Consider the following 20292-nt stretch of genomic DNA (forward strand, 5'->3'; position numbering starts at 1 on the left):
GTGTTAAAATATGAGTGTTAAATTAACACTCAAGAGTGTTAAAGTTAATGAGATAATTAAGTGATTAATTTAGTGATGATTGAGCATTATTGAAGACACCTGATGTTAACAAGCAGAATCACTGAAGGAGAAAATCACAAATTGTAAGCCACCGCAATGCTGATGGGTGGTTGCTTTAGTTGGGCTCTAGACCATTATACATTTACTTTAGATTTTGTTTGCCTGTTATATCTTATAACTGCCAGATGAACAAAGGAAAAAAAGTGATCTGATGGTGTTGGTTATATTATGACAATCATCATTTGAACTTGATCACTGAACTCATTAAGATCGTTATTTCTGACTTAGATTTATGTTGTTGATTACAGCATAACTGTGAATCTGCATAAATATCCAGAATTTTAGATATAATACAAAGGATGTCTTAAAAGTTGTTTTGAAAAAAAAAATCATTCTTTTCGGCACACACAGACCTCAAGATTCAATCTATGCATCTCAACAATGGTGAGGAGCAGAATATTCAATTAGGAAAAGTAAATTACATAGACAATTCATAATTTATTCATACCGCAATGCATGATGGGAGCCATTAATGAGTTGTGATTGGTGGCAGCCACTGCAACATGCTTTATTATTGTCACCATTGTTGAGATTCACAGGCTGATTATTGATGTCTGTGTTTTAAATAAATTTATTTGAAAGTCTTTTGATCAGAACAATGTTATGAAATATTTTTGGATTATATAAAAATATTGAAAATAATAATGTAGAATCACAGAGCTGCTGTAATTAACAAGTTAAGCCATCTCAATAAGTTTTGTTTTGCGGATCACAACATGATTATGTCAAAACATAACCAACGCCATCCAATCACATTTTTCTTTGTTCATCTGACTGTTATAAATCAATAACAGCAGACAAACAAAATCTAAAGTAAATATATAATGGTCTAGAGCCCAACTAAAGCAAACACTTATCACCATAACGGTAACTTACAATTAGTGATTTCCTCCTTCAGTGATTCTGCTTGTTAACATCAGGTGTCTTCAATAATGCTCAATCATCACTAAATTAATCACTTAATTATCTCATTAACTTTAACACTCTTGAGTGTTCATTTAACACTCATATTTTAACACTTTACACTTTTGAGAGTGGACTCATATACACTCCCAGGAGTGTTAATTTAACACTGGAGTTTTTGCTGTGTACAACCATGTTAAAACTATTTAAAACGTTAAGATGCAAAAATGAACTAAATGTAAAATTAGATAATTATATTGCGCAAATGATCTCGGTCTCTTTAAAGGTCTTCGCAAATTATTGTGTTATAAGACTCAGTTATCATAGCCTACATCACGTCTCTTCTAGCCTACTGTAAACACAGAAAAAAAAAATAAGACAAATGATGCGCGTTTGAGTCGGATTTTTATGAAGAATATGTGACTGTTTATGTAACTGGCAAAAGAAAACATTGTATTCGTCATACTTCGTCAACTCAGTATGGCCACATGAAACACGACTGCCATCTACAGGTTTTAGTATTTCCTGCGTCCAACACCTAATCCCCCTTCTGCACGATCCCGCAGAATGTCGGAAGTGCTCGTGGCATTCTTTTCTCTGAGACGCGCATTTTTAAAGGCCACATCTGTAAAACCAACAGAGACTGAAATTAACCCACTCGTGGCTTTTAACAAACAACGGTCTCAAAATTGCTGCCAATAAGCTGAATTGATCACCAGTATTTTTGTAATTGATTCACAAAGTTTTTTCTATGTTAAACATTTAAATTCGTATTAACTTCTACCCTTCTGCTATGCACCATATTTACACTCTGAAAGTTGGTTTATTAAAGTGGTTAACTAAACTCTTAGAAGTTTGGGCGCACACAATCACGTGGACTGTGACAAAACTCTAAACACATTCTCACTCACTAAAACACATTTTGCTCTGTGATTCACTTATGTTTCAAAACACTAAACACAGCAGGCAAAAGTTAAACAACTACAACACAGTTGTCATCGTTTACACACAACGACTTAATTGTAGGGATGGGCGATATATCGCATGCGATTGTTATGCGCATCTCATCAGTAAAGCCGGTTCCTTGATTAGTAGTAAATCGCCTTCACCTGCTTTCAGATGGAGCGGCATTTACTACAAAGAGCCGTAGTTAACTGACAAGCTGAGCCAAATCACATCAATATCGCGGACGTATCGGCAGCAATAATTAATGCGATATGGCTCAGCTTGTCAGTTAACTACGGCTCTTTGTACACAGCAAAAACTCCAGTAAATTAACACTGCTGGGAGTGTATGAGTCCACACTCAAGAGTGTTAAAGTTAATGAGATAATTAAGTGATTAATTTAGTGATGATTGAACATTATTGAAGACACCTGATGTTAACAAGCAGAATCACTGAAGGAGAAAATCTCAAATTGTAAGTTACCATTGTGGTGATGGGTGTTTGCTTTAGTTGGGCTCTTGACCATTATATGTTTACTTTAGATTTTGTTTGGCTGTTGTATCTGAATTGTAACTGCCAGTTGAACAAAGAAAAAAGTGATCTGTTGCTGTTGGTTACATTATAACATTCATCATTTGAACTTGATCACTGAACTCATTAAGATCTTTCATTCTGACTTCGATTTATGTTGTTGGTTAGAGAATCTGCATAAATGGCCAGAATTTTTTATGTAATTTAAAGGATTTCTTAAAAGTTTTTTTTTAAAAAATCGTTCTTTTAGGCACACACAGATGTCAAGATTCAGTCTATGCATCTCAACAATGGTGACGAGCAGAATATTCAATTAGGAAAAGTAAATTACATAGACAATTCAGATCATAATTTATTCATACTGCAATGCATGATGGGAGCCATTAATGAGTTGTGATTGGTGGCAGCCACTGCAACATGCTTTATTATTGTCACCATTGTTGAGATTCACAGGCTGATTATTGATGTCTGTGTTTTAAATGAATTTATCTAAATGTCTTTTGATCAGAACAATGTTTATTAAATATTTTGAATTATAAGTAAAGTACTGATAATCATAGGCTGAAGAATCACTAATTTGCTGCTAACAAGTTAAACCAAACTATCTCAATAAGTTTCCTTTTTCAGATCACAGCATGATTATGTCAACACATAACCAACACTATAAGATAATATTTTACTTTGTTCATTTAACTGTTATAAATCAATAACAGCAGACAAACAACAGTAAATATTAAAGTAAACATATAATGGTCTAGAGCCCAACTAAAGCAAACACCCATCACCTTAATGGTAACTTACAATTTGTGATTTTCTCCTTCAGTGATTCTGCTTGTTAACATCAGGTGTCTTCAATAATGCTCAATAGTCACTTAATTAATCACTTAATTATCTCATTAACTTTAACACTCTTGAGTGTGGACTCATATACACTCCCAGCCCCAGGAGTGTTAATTTAACACCGCTCCATCTGAAAGCAGGTGAAGGCGATTTACTACTAATCAAGGAACCGGCTTTACTGATGAGATGCGCATAACAATCGCATGCGATATATCGCCCATCCCTACTTAATTGTTCACACTTATTTCTAATGATGTGATCAAATCAACTGTACATTATACAAGTCAGTTCAGAGCCAAAACTGACTCAAAATGTTGCACTGAATAGATGGACACAATATAAGAAGGAGAGGAGAAAGAGTGTGTGTATATATATATGTTACGACTGCTCCGAGACACGAAGGTTGAGGATCCAAATGCAGCTGTATTAAGGGGTAATCCAAAGACGAAATCCAATAAACAGGCAATGGGTCAAAACACAAGTAGACAGTCCAAAAAAAAAAAAAAAAAAAAAAAAAACCGGCAGGGGTCAGAGGCAAGAGAGTAATCCACAGAACAGGCAAGAAATCCAAAAACCAAGAGACAAGGAAACCAGGGAAAACGCTCAGAAGTGCAGTGCAACAACATACAAAACTTTGCAGTGAGTGAATGAGTGAACATGGTATAAATAGGCTGAGGCTAACAGGGTGATGAGACACAGGTGAATGCAATCAGAGATGATGAGTCCGGGCAGTGAGTTATGGGAAATGTAGTTTGTGAGGGATTGATAATAGTCTGATGTGAAGCGCCCTCTGGAGGCTCTCAAGGGCACTTCAGCTGGTGACCGTTACAGTATAAGAGGTGGTGAACAAGGAGGACGTTTTTTACTGTAACCTTTCAGGCTTTTACAGTTGGGTTACTGTATTTTCACTCTATGCAAGTGCTGAATATTGTATAGTATTGAATATCTGTATATTCAGCACTTGCATAGAGTGAAAATACAGTGACCCAACTGTACTGTACTTGCAGTGCGTACAGTAGCCTATACATTTTTTTCACATTACTACACTAAGTTGTCATATATTTTTTTACGTAATTGCAAAATTAGTTTACTTTGTCACAATATACTTTTTTCCAGTAACTGTATACTCTGCACTCTGTTCTCCATTTTTTGGATGTAGTGTCTAATGAATGATCTGTAGTGTTTATAATATTGACTGATGTATGATCTGAAATCATTGTTTGAGCACAGATAAAATAGTTTTTTAGGCAATTGTTTGATTTTGAGGTTAAAAAGGTTTTCTGAATGTGGTTTGAAAATTTGGTTTTGTGTTTAAGGTTTTGAGAAAGTGAGTGATGGTTTCAAGAAATGTGTTTTAGCAATGGAGAAAAACTAAGTAAATGAACAAAGGTTGAACTGCTAATATACTGACTCTCTCAGGTTGCGGTCAAAGTAATCGTGTCTAACGCTTGACATCTGGGTCTCATTCATCACCCGTTAATATCATAAATTTTCCCTTTCACGGTTTGAATGAATGTTTGTGTGTTTTTCGTTTGATTAGTTTGTGTGTATTAGAGTGCTTCAATAAAGTCTTGCTTGAAGTGTCTTGTGCTGTGTGCTTACAAGTTACGGCCTTAAACAGTAGATTTTGTTACCTTGCTTATATTCCGTGATCATTTTATGATATTATTACCATAGGCCACGGGATAATATTCTGTCCAGAATTGATAAAATACTATAATCTCAATTTATCGTGCACAGCAAAAACTCCAGTGTTAAATTAACACTCCTGGGAGTGTATATGAGTCCACACTCAAAAGTGTAAAGTGTTAAAATATGAGTGTTAAATTAACACTCAAGAGTGTTAAAGTTAATGAGATAATTAAGTGATTAATTTAGTGATGATTGAGCATTATTGAAGACACCTGATGTTAACAAGCAGAATCACTGAAGGAGGAAATCACTAATTGTAAGTTACCATTAAGGTGATGGGTGTTTGCTTTAGTTGGGCTCTTGACACTTATATTTTTACTTTAAATTTTGCTTGTCTGCTGTTATTGATTTATAACAGTCAGATGAACAAAGAGACAATGTGATCTGATGGTGTTGGTTATGTTTTGCCATAATCATGTTGTGATCTGTAAAACAAAACTTATTGAGATGGCTTAATTTGTTAGTTACAGCAGCTCTGTGATTCTACAGCACATGATTTTCAGTATTTTTCATATAATCCAAAAATATTTCATAACCATTGTTCTGATCAAAAGACTTTCAAATGAATTTATTTAGAAACACAGACATCAATAATCAGCCTGTGAATCTCAACAATGGTGACAATAATAAAGCATGTTGCAGTCGCTGCCACCAATCACAACTCATTAATGGCTCCCATCATGCATTGCGGTATGAATAAATTATGATCTGAATTGTCTGTGTAATTTACTTTTCCTAATTGAATATTCTGCTCGTCACCATTGTTGAGATGCATAGACTGAATCTTGACGTCTGTGTGTGCCTAAAAGAAAGATTTTTGTTTGTTTTTTTCAAAACAACTTTTAAGAAATCCTTTGTATTATATCTAAAATTCTGGATATTTATGCAGTTTCACAGTTATGCTGTAATCAACAACATAAATCTAAGTCAGAAATAAGGATCTTAATGAGTTCAGTGATCAAGTTCAAAAGATGATTGTCATAATATAACCAACACCATCAGATCACTTTTTCTCTTTGTTCATCAGGCAGTTATAAGATACAACAGCCAAACAAAATCTAAAGTAAATGTATAAGGGTCAAGAGCCCGACTAAAGCAAACACCCATCACCATAACGGTGGCTTACAATTTGTGATTTTCTCCTTCAGTGATTCTGCTTGTTAACATCAGGTGTCTTCAATAATGATCAATCATTACTAAATTAATCACTTAATTAGCTCATTAACTTTAACACTCTTGAGTGTTAATTTAACACTCATATTTTAACACTTTACACTCTTGAGTGTGGACTCATATACACTCCCAGGAGTGTTAATTTAACACTGGAGTTTTTGCTGTGTGGATGAATATTTGATAAAGTGTTAAATAATAATTCTGAATCATTTGCATAATTATTTGGTTCTTATTCACTGTAATTAAATCACATTTGAGTTATATTTATCTGAGTTCCCTTACACATGTTAAATCGCTTGACAAACTAAAAGACGTAAATTACATTTGTATGTATTCTAAATAAAAGACACAGGTTGTACTGAATGTCAGCTTGCTTATTTTGCTAATTTCTTTTTGATCTTTACTTTTGTAAAAATTATTTTATGTTATTTTTTTGTTATGTTATACATATTAATAAAAAAATTAATTATTATATAATTCTATTTATTGTTTATTTATATTTATGTGGGGTCAAAGGCCCACCATAACACTTCATAATTTTAGAAAATTTTTAAACAAACAAACAAACCAACCACTTTTATAATTTATTTTCACACAAAATATGTTGCCTCATCAATGTTCAATAAAAACATTTTGTATTTCTGCAATAAAATGTAGTTTTTACACAACTAGTATGAGCTGATGTGCCTTTAACCCTATTGTACCCTAATCTCTTTTTGTTTTTTGATTTTCAGGGTTTTTTTGTTGTTGTAAAATCTGCTAATTTTTATGTTACATTTAACATAGTTATTAAAGTATTCATGAAATGTTCATTCCAGTAAGTTGAAGAAGCCAAAACCTCACAAGTTGGCATTACTTTGGTCACATCTAAAAACTATTACATGAAATATCAATAGCCACTATACTAGATGGCTGTAGCACTCAGTGGCTGTATATAGGCATAACTCAAAACGGGTAAGAATAAACAATAAACCTCACAATAACTCAATAAAAGTGAATTGTAACAAACAGATAAGAATAAACAATGTACAATGATGGCATCAACAAATCTTGCATATATATATACACACATATATATATATATATATATATTTAAAATTTATTTATTTATTATTATTATTATTATTTAAATTGCTGTTATTGACTCATTCAATTATTTGTATGTGTGTTTGACTTTTTGAATTTCATAAAATAAAATAAAACGCTCTATTATTGGCTCATTCAATGGCTTTCAATGCAATGCATTTGTGTGTGTTCAGGTGACAGACATAAGAAAAGTAGCAAAAAACTTAGGCAAACTCTCCAGTCCAGTATGTGGCGGTAAGTCACAATGTTTTGTCTGCCGACCGCCATTAAACCTCAGAGGAAGAAGGTTTGATGCGACCCGCCAATAAATCCATAGAAGAAGAAGAAGAAGAAGGTTTGTTTTCATCTTAATCTCTGGTGTAATGTTGTGCTACTGGCATGATACAAACTGTTATAACTGTACATTAAGTCTATAAAAAGATACCAAATTTGAGTCGGCTCAGTAAATGACTGTAATATTCTCATCCTCGTAGTCGTAAATAGAAGTTTTGAGTGGAGCAGGAATATCTGGAGTTGCTGCAACTGAACTGAGGAGAAGATGGTGTTTGTCAAAGAGGAGAATGAGGAGGACTCGAGTGAACCAGAACCCTGGAGGATAAAACACGAGGACAAAGCAGGTTGGTGTCTTTTCTAGATTTTTTCTTTAATGACTGTCGTGGTACTTTAGCTAACAAAGCTTTAGACACGAGGTATCCGCGGAAAAAGTTCTTACTAGAACCAGGTTGTATCATATCATATCAAAGCTTTATTAAGGACACACATTGTCCAAAACTCTAACAGTAACAAAACACAAAAAATAGCAGACAAATACACGAAAAAAAGAAAAGAAAAACACAATATCATGTTACATATAGGCAAAACGCCAATGGTTCCACATACTGGAGGAGAATCTGACTGAAACAAAACATTTACTAAAAAAGCCAGAATTCTCACTAGATATTTTGGAAGTCCTCTGTTGTGTAACTTATAAAATATTTTTTTAGGATTTACCCGATCAAAGGCATCAATAAAACACATACAAATTGTATAATAGGCCTACCTGTTGTACACATCTAGAATCTTGTTAGTAAAGTCTAGAAAAGCAAAAATACACACATCTGCGCCATATTGGTTATAAACTAATTATCCATGCTATTTATTTTGCTAGCTTTGTCTTTAATAATAGGCACTAACATCACAGATAAAATATAATATAACCACATTAGCCCTGTTTTGTCAACACTGCATTGGCTCCCTATTAAACATCATATACATTTTAATATCTTACTAATTTCTTACAATGCACTAAATGGTTTTGAATGGAGCAGAAAGGATATTTATAAATATCCTTTTCCTATTTAGCACCTAAACTCTGTAATGGTCTTCCTAACATGGTTTGGGAAGCAGACACTGTCAGTTTAAATCTAGACTAAAAACACATCTCATAATAAACTCTTTATAGTTGTTGTGAAATTGCTATTTTATTTTGCACCGGTATTTCGGAGCTACTGGGGATCAGATAGTTTTACCTGGATTTCCAGCAGATGTTAGACGGCAAAAGATTTGTCACAGCAAATCTTTCACTGAGCAGATTTAAAAGCTTTCCACATTATTGGTAAATGTTCATCATATTAGGGCTCTATTGTTTCCTCTGTCGCTGCTCCTCTGTATGTTTCAGACGCCTTTAAGGGAAGTTTTAATTTTGTGACACACAGACCACGCCCACATTATTTTGTTTCATATTTGTTTAAATGAAATTCGTATCTGATGACAATTGTTAGTACATTAAATAAAGTATGCTATTTAACATTGTCTTTGCAGTGCGCGTGTATTCGCAGATTATTTTTAAGATGCCAATCTGTGGCTTTATTTAAAATGAGCAGCAATACTGCTGTGGTTAAAGGGACATGTCAAGCATTTATTTATTATTGATTTTAATGTTGCTGAGGAATGAGTTGATAAAGCATGAAGCGTGCAGGACACTCCATACATGTTCCTAAAGAGTGGTGAAAAGTGATAAGCCATAGCTATGCCTATGTAATTTTAGAATTAGTGACATACAGTGAATTACCCACAGCTTTTATGTTCAACAAGCATATTCATTACAGGTAATGGAGTGACACAGATAAAGAATGCTATGCTGCTCTCCATCTAATGTAATCATGTAATATTAGTGAATAAATGTCGCAGTTGTATGTATTAATACCTTTTTTGGTAAGACCAATTTAACACACCATAACCCTTCATTGTGAAATTTTCACATCTCCTCTTTATATAATATCAGGATATTGGTTATCCTTCAAAAAGTTTTTGATCTGTCTAACTTTAATTTCCTCCATTTGCTTTTGCAGTGTATGACACCAGTTACAATAATGACACTTCATATATTTATTTTATAGACATTTCATCTGTTCCTAGACGACAACAATGAAAGTAGGGCTGAACGATTAATCGCACTTTACATGTAATCGCACTTAAATCGAGATGGCTTATCACGTTTTTAAAATCGCAAAGGCTGCGATTATTTTTTTATGCACAGCTTGTCATTGATGTTCGGCTCTGTAAACGCTGCTCCATCTGAAAGCACTTTGAGTTTGGGTCACTTATAACTTGCATTTGAAAAAGCAACACGCGTCAAACATCTTTCCAAAACATGAGAAGCATTTATGAACCTCTTGTCCAATAACAGACAACATTAAATAACATGCATTTACTCCAAACTCACTTCATAATGACAGTTGAGCTCATCCTTCTGTGAGATAATGTGCCTTCTTACACAGAATAAAGGCCTGTTCACACCGGGACGCGCGCGATATTCACAGACGTTTAACGCCTTGTGACTAAACAAAGGGGGCCAATGTGAGTGTGCACACCGGCGCGAAAAACGGCACGCGTAAAGGCGTAATTTTTAAAAAAAAACGCCTCGGGTTTGTTTTTTTGGTTTGACGCGCCGTGTCAAAAACTATCCGACCAATGAGATTGGCGCTTTTGTTCACGTGTCTGAAGCTTCTGAAGTTACAGTAAAACACATCTTGGGGGCGCTCAAACACAAAACGGTCTTGCTGAGCACACATACGTAACGGCGAAGAAGATATAGGCTACACCAAGTAGCGTCTACACTGCCGGGAAGAAATAAGACGAGGAAGATGCAAGGCAATATGAATGTAGAGCTGCTGGTCTCGTTGGTGTCGGAACTTAAAGAACTATATGACAAACGCGACAGCGACTACAAAAATCTTGATAAAAGAGAACTGTTATGGAGTGGTTTCTGTTTTACATTAAGCGCCATCTAATGTCAAGGAATGAATTTGCATGTTCACTCGGCTCATCATCAGCGAAAATTGCTTGGGTGTGAACACAAAAAACGCTGGCAAATAACGTGCGCCGATATTCGTCCCGGTGTGTAGGGCCCTTAAGGCAGTCGTGTATTTATAAATCATGTTTAATCAAAGCATTTCAATCTTCTGTTTATTCAGCTACAGCGATAGGGATTTCCTGGAATGATGTGCATTATTGTACTTCTGCGGCGGGGCATATTTATCGTGTTTGCATGAGAGCGTCCTCTGGCGTTCAAATGGGGCAGTATTTACTACCAATCAGCCGCACTCCACTGACAAGCTGCGCATAAAATAAACGCTGCCTTTGCTAAATCGCGTGCGGTTTTATTGCGATTAATCGTTCAGCCCTAAAGGAAAGCACATGTGATGACAAAGGAAAGATAATATAAAGATTAGATGTGTTGCTGTACGGTTTGAGAAGGCCTTAGACTTTCTATCTTGTAATAGAACAGCAATAGAGAAAGATACAGGCACACTGGGTTCCCGCTTGTTCTGTAAACATTTGAGAAAGTTACTGTTATCATAGCGGAGACCCGACACATATCACTGAGAGCTGGTATCAGTTGTTTTTGGTTCACCTCGAGCAGATGGAGGAGGGTGTGGGCCCTGGCGTTGTGGCAGAGGCCGAAGAGCTCTCACAGGAGGGGGAGGGCGAGCTGGGCCCGCAGGCTTTGGTGCGGGTGGAAGCGGTGCCTGCCGTTTTTTGGTTGATATCTGGAGGCTTGCAGCAAAAGAGTGGGATAGTTTGGTTCCAGCATACACCAGTTCTTCCATTTTCTGTGAGAAGCACAGAAGTGGAGATGCTGGAGAGAGGGATAACGTGTCTGGTAAAAGGGGCTGTTGCTCTGGTGTTATCGGATGCTGTGATATGCTGTCTTGGCTTCCCTGGCTGTTTTCCAGGAAGTCATCCTTGGGTGCTGAATCTTGGAGCAGTTCTGATATGTCTGTCTGTGGTGAGCTCTGTGGGCAGGGTTCAGCTGAGATTAAGTCCGTGAGCAGAGGTTGTTGTGGCGGAGTGGTGTTATCTAGAGGTCGACCGATTCATCGGTTTTGCCGATTAATCGGCACCGATAGTTGATTGGTGGAACTATCGTTATCGGCAAAAATACATACCATAGTTTTTCCTGGTTGCATCCGTTGCTGGAGCGGCTGAAAAGCGCGCGCTGTCATTCATTACACAGTAAGAGAGAGCTGAGAAGGCTCTGCTGGCATCATGCAGTACAAGAGCGGCCTCTAGAGGTGTAATAAAACTATCACTGATGCCTCGTGTTGTTTATTTCGACACGTGATGCTGCGTGCTGCACTGCACTGAGAGCACTCGCTGCGTGGAGAGCGCTGACATCAGACGCGCGTTTAAACACCGACAGCTAAAAATGTATGTATACAGAACATTTTGTCATATCATTATAAAGTGATTAATTTGTTGACTAAATGCTGCATTAGTAGAGAAAGAACAGCACAACGATATGTTTTTTTGCTTTCGAGGCTGAGAGGACCCTAACGTTAGTAGTACCTCAAGCGGTTAAAACACTGACAAAAATAAACTAAGTCCGACCCGAATGTTTAATGTCACAATTGTTACCATCTATTTGCATTAGTTTATATCCAGCTGGTCACTTTTATGCATTAAATATGCAGAGAAGTTGCATATTTAAAGCTAGAGACGTAAGATAGCAAACTGATATGTTCATACAGCCGACAGAAACTAAACAAATCAGAAGCATTCGGTTTTGGTTATTTTTTCATCATCACTTTAATACATATTTTGTTATTTTGATTAGACAATCATCAAGTGTTTATAAAATAGAAGCAAAAGTGTGAGACTATACATGTAATATAATATTTATATAATTTTAATGCTCTGGCATTGTAGATATTTAAAGTTGGCCATCTTTAAGCATGACTGTTTGGATTTATATGAAATTATAACACTTACAATAAAATTCCATATGTAACATTAACTAAGGTTAATAACTGCTGTATAAGGATTGTTCATTGTTTGTTTGTTAATTAACATGTACTAATACATTTTTAAATTAAGGTTTTTATTTGTTAACCAAAGTTAATTCACTATCAAACTAAAATGAATGATCAAGGTGCAATTTGTTTTTATCCAGTATCAATTTGAAAAACTATCGGTTGATTAATCGGTTATCGGCAAGTATGGCCCAACCTAGCTATCGGTATCGGTAAAATCCACTATCGGTCGACCTCTAGTGTTATCATTGTCCTTGTGTGATATGTCAACCGCATGTCCATTCAGGTGCTGAAGTGAAGTCCTGTGTTCATTTATACTCTGTCCAGGTGTGTGTGCTGTTCAGATTTAGTGGATTGGCACACAAATCATTGTCATTTCGGTGCATCCCTAGAAATTATAGATTTAGACATCGGTCTAGTTTAATTTTAATTTCCCCGTTGTCAAACTCCGACATGATTTAGACACACTTTGGGCTTTGGTGGCGACATTTGCACAGCAGTGCACAGATCGTGGCCGTCTCAAGTAGGCTAAATGGGTTCATGAATTAGGCTAGTCGCCTTATGAACGTGGGACTTGAGGGAGTTAACACTGTACACAATACCCCCAACCTCACACCAAATGTCAGACCCTGTAGATAGGCTAGCCTAGAGTGACCATATTTTAGTTTTCAGAAAAGAGGACTGGGGCGTGGTTTGGGGAGGTGTGGTTAAGGGATGGGGACATGGTTGGGGGTGAATGCATCAAAAAATACTTGACAAATTCATTCACAACCTTGCCACCATGTAATTGTACTTTAATATAAAGTAATACATCCTTTCCATTCAATGTTTGGCCCGCAACAATAGAATACTATAAAAAAATAAAAATAAAAAAAAAGTTTAGCTTTTAACACCTTTTACATTATTGACACTATTTCTTTTCATGGCCATAGGTTAAAAATCTAAAATAAAAAAATCTACTACACTATTTCAGTAAAAAAAAAAAAAAAGTCAATCCTCCTGATGTTCTCTTGTAGCCTATACTTTATTTAGCTTCTAGGTCTCTAGCACCTTTATTTGACTTTTATTTTACTCGATCCAATCACTTTGATGAATAAAAATAAAATTAAAACAAGCATTTAACGATTACAAACAGAGGGAAAATAGTAAAAGTAATGTACTTAATGTACTCAATTAAAAGTACACATTTTTTAAACTACCCAAAAAAAGTTACGTTTCTGATAATAACTACTTAATTACTGTAATGTGAGTATTTGTAATTTGTTACTTCGCACCCCTGATTGTTGAATTCAAATCAAGATAAATGTACCTCATTCATGGAAAGATACTTATTTGATCAAAATGATTGTAGTATTTTAGAACAGTTGTCTACTCTACACTGTATATATAAAAAAATAAAATAAAAAAAAATTGTTTTTACAGAAAAGCGCTGACAAGCTGTGGTTACCAGAGAATTCCTGTAAAAAATACAGCAGCACCGTAGATAACTTTACAGACAAAATATGCAAATTGATTTACAGTGAATGAAATGACGGCTGAATCACATAAAAAAACTGTTAAGTCTACAAAAAAAGTGTTTATTTTGCCTAACTGTGTTGTATATAAATAGACCATTTCCTAGGCCTATATTTTTCAATGCATAACTTCTACTTGTATTAAGTTGCTCAAGCAAGTGGTCAAATATTTAACCATGTAGGCCTAGGCCTTATATTAGGCTAAATCGCAAAACATTTTCAATTAAAACTTTAAAATGGACAAAAACAGCCGACTCTCATGCCTTTTTTTTCATTTAAATTTTAATACAATAAATCTTGCATGTCACAAATAACTTGTTTTTCCACCTCCATGAATGAGACAAGTGTTGTTCATTATGTCGCCATGTTGATGTAAATTGTAGTTTTCCTTGCTTTACCCCGGTCTTAAAGTGAAAAAAAGAAGTATTTAATTAAATACAAAGTAGTCGATTGCCGAGTTCACGCGCGTGATCATAGGTACTAAACCTATGCGCGTGAACTCGGCAATCGACTACTTTGGACTTCCCTCGCAAACAGGATGTAAACACAGGTATTTGCGCTGGCTTAAATAACATACTTTTTATACATTTCTTTCACATCTACTGCAGTCAGATTCACTCGTGTTGACTCTGAAGGAATCACTCACATTTTCTGTGTGCGAAATTTTTTGAACGATACCCAACCCTAGAAACACCCCTGTAAATCTGGATTAGGGCTGCATGTAACGATTATATTTGTTGTCGACTAATCTAACGATTATTTTTCCGATTAATCTAATGATTATTTTTGGGATTAGCTGATTTATCCATTGGCAAACTTTACAATAAATAAGTACAACAATATATCAGCTGTATATTTCAATATATATTTTGAAGAGGGTAGTGCATCTGTATATTATTTTAACATGAAATCTATGAATCTAATTTTTTATTTCAGAATGGGTAATTGTCACTTTATTATGAAATATTCGAACAGGAAGCATTTTAAGCTTTATTTTTAACTAATGGTACTATTTCATAAAATGTAAGATATAGTCACAGGCCTATTTAGGAAATGTGTTTAATATAGTCTGTTATTAATTACCGTAGTGGGAGTATGATTTACTCAATTAACTTGTCCGAAAATGCACTTGTGTTTATCTGCAAAAAGGTTCACATACACTAGATTGCAGCCTAGGCTACTGTTAATGTAAATATAACGTCAGTCGTTTGTTTTTAAAGTCCACATTAGAGACCTGCGTGGGACGGATTTCTCCCTTAATAATTTCTAAAAAGATGACATCTCAGTTCATCGTGATCTCACAAATCTCTGTTATTATAAATGAAACTGGCTGCACAATTAATCTTTCATAATATCTACACTTCGTTTGCTATAATCAGATGATTTGCCAGTGTGCAGACTTCAGCACTGAACAAAAAAGTCAATTTTGAGCGGTGAAGGGATTCTATAAATGCATCTGATTTGCGTTCAAGAAACCAACACATCTGTCTGTGATTGGCTACATTGTTCAACGCTGCAAACATGTTATAAATAGATAGAGACTCTGGCCTGTAAATCGTTTCTATTTTGTCTGTTATTGTTGCTTTTGTGCAGCAGATGAATGACAATTTATTTGTTTATAGATGTTCAATTTATAGATAATTCTATTTTGCGGGAGTCTCGCGAATCGTTTTATTCTCCCACAAGCACACACACACACGGGTGCATTACCGCCCGCACTCGGTCATCAGATCCATATTTCTGCGCCGCACTCTGTTGCGTTGGGTCCCGCGGGAGTGCAAGTCTCCAGTCTACATGTGCATACACAACTTTTAAAAACCGTAGTTTAAAGTATTCCCATACTTTGGATGATCGTGGTCTGTCATTTTCACCATGAAGCAGAAGCCGCCATTACTCGATATTTAAACGTAAATAATTAATGTGACGCGTCGACGCATTTCATGCGTGTCGACGTATTTTCATAGTCGACGTAATCGATGACGTCGACGTGTCGTTGCGGCCCTAATCTGGATTTCTTGATTATTTCAGCTTGTTACTCAAAGTCATGGGATTATATATTTAGACATCTGTCTAGTTTAATTTCCCCTTTGTCATATTCAGAAATGATTCAGACACACTTTGTCCTGTGTTGGAGACATTTAGTTTTCATTCATCAAGCATTAATGTTAATTCTGCAAGAAAAATAGTTTAGTTGATTAGTTGTTAAATTCCAAATCAAGATCAATGTACCTCATTCATGGAAAGATACTTATTTGATCAAAAGGATTGTAGTATTTTATAGCAGTTGTCTATTACATCAGAGCTCACTTTTATGTCTTTTCACTTCATATTTCTATATTTGAATTATTTTGATTTACTGAAAATGAAATTAATCTTTTTTTCTTTCATTTCAGACCTGATGGAAGTAAAGGAGGAGAGTAAAGAACTGAGTGAAGTGAAGGAGGAGAGTAAAGAACTGAGTGAAGAACTGAGTGAAGTGAAGGAGGAGAGTAAAGAACTGAGTGAAGAACTGAGTGAAGTGAAGGAGGAACATCATGTCAAACCTGGAGAAAAACCTTTGAGTCGCTCAAAGACTAAAAATACATTTTTAAAGAAAAGAAGAGCCAAGAAATCCACAACCTGCACTCAGTGTGGAAAGAGTTTTACAAACAATCATCTTGATGTTCACATGAGAGTTCATACCGGAGAGAAGCCGTTCTCATGTGATCAATGTGGAAAGAGTTTCGCACAAAAAATACACCTTAAGGTTCACATGAGGATCCACACTGGAGAGAAGCCGTACGTATGCGCTCAATGTGGGAAGAGTTTCACAAATTCATCACACCTTAAGAGTCACATGATGATCCACACTGGAGAGAAGCCGTATGCATGCGATAAATGTGAGAAGAGATTCATGAATTCATCACACCTTAAGAGTCACATGAGGATCTACACAGGAAAGAAGCCGTTCACATGTGATCAGTGTGGAAAAACATTTCTTAGGTCTTCAAACCTAAAGGAACACCTGACAGTTCATACCAAGGAGAAGCCGCATTCATGTTCTGTGTGTGGAAAGAGTTTTTCACAGCTGCAAAGTTTACATGCACATCAGAAAATTCACACTGATGTGAGAGAGTACGTGTGCTTTGAGTGTGAGAAGACTTTTACTACATCAAAAAGTTTAGAACAACACGAGAGAATTCACACTGGAGAAAAACCTTACAAGTGTTCACACTGTGACAAGAGATTCAATACTTCATCAAATCTGAAAAGACATGAGAGGATCCACACTGGAGAAAAACCTTACAAGTGTTCACACTGTGACAAGAGATGCAGTCGATCAGAACATCTGAAAGCCCATGAGAGGATCCACAGAAGCGAGAAGCCATACACGTGTGATCAGTGTGGAAAGAGTTTCTCTATTAAAAGTCACCTGAAGCGACACAAGAAGATCCATGCAGTTGAAGGGAGTGGATTGGAATCCACTGCTGCTTCAATGTATATGTAATGAGTGATTATAATCAAGGTATTTATCAATGTTTTCCTTCTAAATATCACATGGGTTGAATGACTTCTCTGAAGATTTTATTTTGTTATAGAAGTTACCCGTGTGATTACTGAAATGTTCTTTTCGTGTATTCTTTAATTTCAGTATTTGATATCTGGATGCAGCTTGCTTATTTATCCCGGATTTTAGAAATGAAATGGGGACATGTTTTGTGTTTGAGAAAGGTCTTCAACATGTTAAAACACATAGGGGTCATTGAAGTGACTACATACAGGGACTACAGGTGGAAATTAGCACATGTGCTACAACCTGGTAAAATGCATCTTTGCTTTATAAGGTTAATGTATATTTTACATTGTCCCTGTTCAAATAAATAATAAATGAAATGAAAATGAAAGTCTAGTCATACTTTGCACGTGACGTCACAAGTACTGCCTGGCAGGCAAGAACGTCGTTCTCCAGCAACGAAACCCAGTAAACTAATCAAGGATCTTGCCAGGACGTCTTTGTTGTGCGATTGGATGCACTAACCGCAGATGAGATAAACAACCTTCACAGTATACACGTCTGTGCAGTGATCATTCCATCACTCCATCAAAGGTAATTTCAATATTTGTTTTAATACAATGGGTGTATGAATGATCATGTAATCATGTCTTTAAGTTACCCTGTAGTTTCGTCAATCAACACCACCAGCTTGTTCGGCGAGTCAGCTGTTTGTGTTATGAGTCTAAGTTAGGCTAACTACGTTCACACCGCCGCCGACGAGAGCGGCAAAATTCATTGAAAATGAAAGACTTCCGGGCACTTTGACGCTCTCGCCGGTGGCGGTGTGAACGCACAGTAACAGCTGTCGTCTTTTGCTAACAACAACAAAAGTGTGTGATAGGTTGTTTTGAGGTTTGTGATATCTATGGTTTTCAATGAGAACCAGAGATGACCCAACAGTAGAGCTAGATTATTTACGGAGGAATTATTACTGCTCGATTATCGTGAAAAAACCTTGTCTGCTTTACACAATTTAGCTACCTTGGAGTTAATCCTAGTCCATAGTTATGCAGATAGCTCGCTAAGAGACTTGATAGCTACTAGAAAGACCTGGAACTAGAGGACTCTACCTTGAAAATACCCGTTTGTTGCCCACCAGGTATCCATGGTAGTCACGTGACTGCAAAGTATGAATAGTTTAAGGGACCATTTGTCAGTTAAAGCCTATATTTTCCATTTAGACTAAAGTGTCTTATCCTGAGAGAAAGAACTTGTTATCTTGATGTTTTGAGAAGAGACTCCTGTTTATAGTTAAAGCCTGGCCAAATCCAACCTTGGAAAAGATGTGTGTCGGTGTGTGAGTTGTTGTTTGGGACATGCTGGCGCCCAGCAACCCAAATCTGTGACTTGGAAGGTCATGACGTGCCTAACTTCAGGGTCCGAGTGTCAGCTGCATAATCTATGGAGATATGCTTCAGTCTGTCTGTCTATGTGTGGAAAATTACTGTGTTTATCAATTTCTTGGCCAATGAGAATCATTCAACCTGTAAGCAATGGCGTAGCTTAGACCTTCGAAATGGTATAAACTGCTGTGATCTTTGTAACTGTAAGCGGGGCGGCCTACAAACTCCTTTGTGAGTCCTGAAGCTGACTTCTGCTGATGAAACTGCAAACTATTTTCAGTAAAACTTTTCTTCAATTTTTTATAATTCTGACTCCGGGTCTTCTTTCAAACATCAGGGGCCTCATTTATAAACGTTGCGTACACATAAACGAAGGCGTACGCCGCTCTCTACGCAATAATTGGTATTTATAAAAAGCAAACTTGACGGGAAAATGTGCGGTCCTTCACGCAAACTCTGACCCAGGCGTACGCACAAAAAACGGGTGAAATGAGAAATGGCGACACTGTCGGCAGATGGAAGAAACACGTGAAAGTGTGTGAAACTGTAGGCCGTTGTGTAAAAGAAATGGCAATACTGCCTCTCATAAATAACATTAAGACTTCATAAAGCAAGTCTTACAATTAACAGCCTACACGAACACCCGTTTGATCGATCTGCAGTCTAAAACAAACAAAATCAAACGAAGATTACAACAGAAATGCAAATTAACGCATATTTGCAAAAAGAAAAGTGAAATATGTTCTACAATAATATTGGCATGTTATGCAATTCATCCTCATAACACGTCTGTAGCTTGTCAGATGCAATCAAATAGATGGTAATAAAATGCCATGATGCCATCACAATGCGCTAGACGTTTTTTTTGCATCGACTTTGATGTCCGACCATTTCTTTTTTTATTTCGGCCACGGTCCGAGGTTGTGAGGCTGCAGCATCAACGCGCTGTGTAATCTGCAACCTTTTGCCACTCAAGTGCCTTTTTGGCATTAGTAATGCCCACACTGTGCCCCCCAAACAACATTTTACTCCTCTTTTCCACCTCGCCAACGATAATTTCTACTTCACATTGAGTGAAGTTACATTACGTTTCTTGGTTTTTCTCTCTTTGGTTTCTTGGTGTTTGCCATGATTTCGCAATCGATGAATATTAACTAGTGGGCGTTTCACAAACTATTTATTTATTTTATTTTATTTATTTTATTCATTTGTCTTTATTTATTATATTTGCAATGAACATTTAGTTACATTTCCCTCATTAAAAATGGGTGTCTAAACTGTACCATAGTACTGTCTCAACTGTCCTGTACATAGGT

General features: G+C 36.2%; 1 protein-coding gene across 4 annotated transcripts; it reads left to right on the forward strand.

Annotated features, from left to right (window-relative positions):
- The first annotated feature begins 7503 nt into the window (after positions 1–7503).
- On the forward strand, positions 7504–19280 carry LOC308694730 (uncharacterized protein). Of its 4 annotated transcripts, XM_081372405.1 has the most exons (4): positions 7504–7624; positions 7764–7907; positions 16492–17603; positions 17730–19280. In XM_081372405.1, exons 2-3 carry the CDS (start codon positions 7829–7831, stop codon positions 17583–17585), a joined length of 1173 nt encoding a protein of 390 aa, XP_081228531.1. In that variant the 5' UTR covers positions 7504–7624; positions 7764–7828; the 3' UTR covers positions 17586–17603; positions 17730–19280. The 4 variants fall into 4 exon arrangements, with proteins under 4 accessions (XP_081228531.1, XP_081228530.1, XP_081228529.1 ...); XM_081372404.1 differs by having other exon boundaries at positions 16492–19271; XM_081372403.1 differs by having other exon boundaries at positions 7605–7907.
- Positions 19281–20292: the final 1012 nt, after the last annotated feature.

Source organism: Scardinius erythrophthalmus (assembly GCF_964197995.2).
Source record: "Scardinius erythrophthalmus genome assembly, chromosome: 1".
Taxonomy (NCBI): Eukaryota; Metazoa; Chordata; class Actinopteri; order Cypriniformes; family Leuciscidae; genus Scardinius; species Scardinius erythrophthalmus.

Excerpts from the sequence above, each read along its gene's own strand:
- LOC308694730 (XM_081372405.1), top strand. The coding sequence starts at position 7,829 with ATGGTGTTTGTCAAAGAGGAGAATGAGGAGGACTCGAGTGAACCAGAA. Across the intron at positions 7,908-16,491 it reads AAAACACGAGGACAAAGCAG|ACCTGATGGAAGTAAAGGAG; the intron begins GTTGGTGTCTTT and ends CTTTCATTTCAG.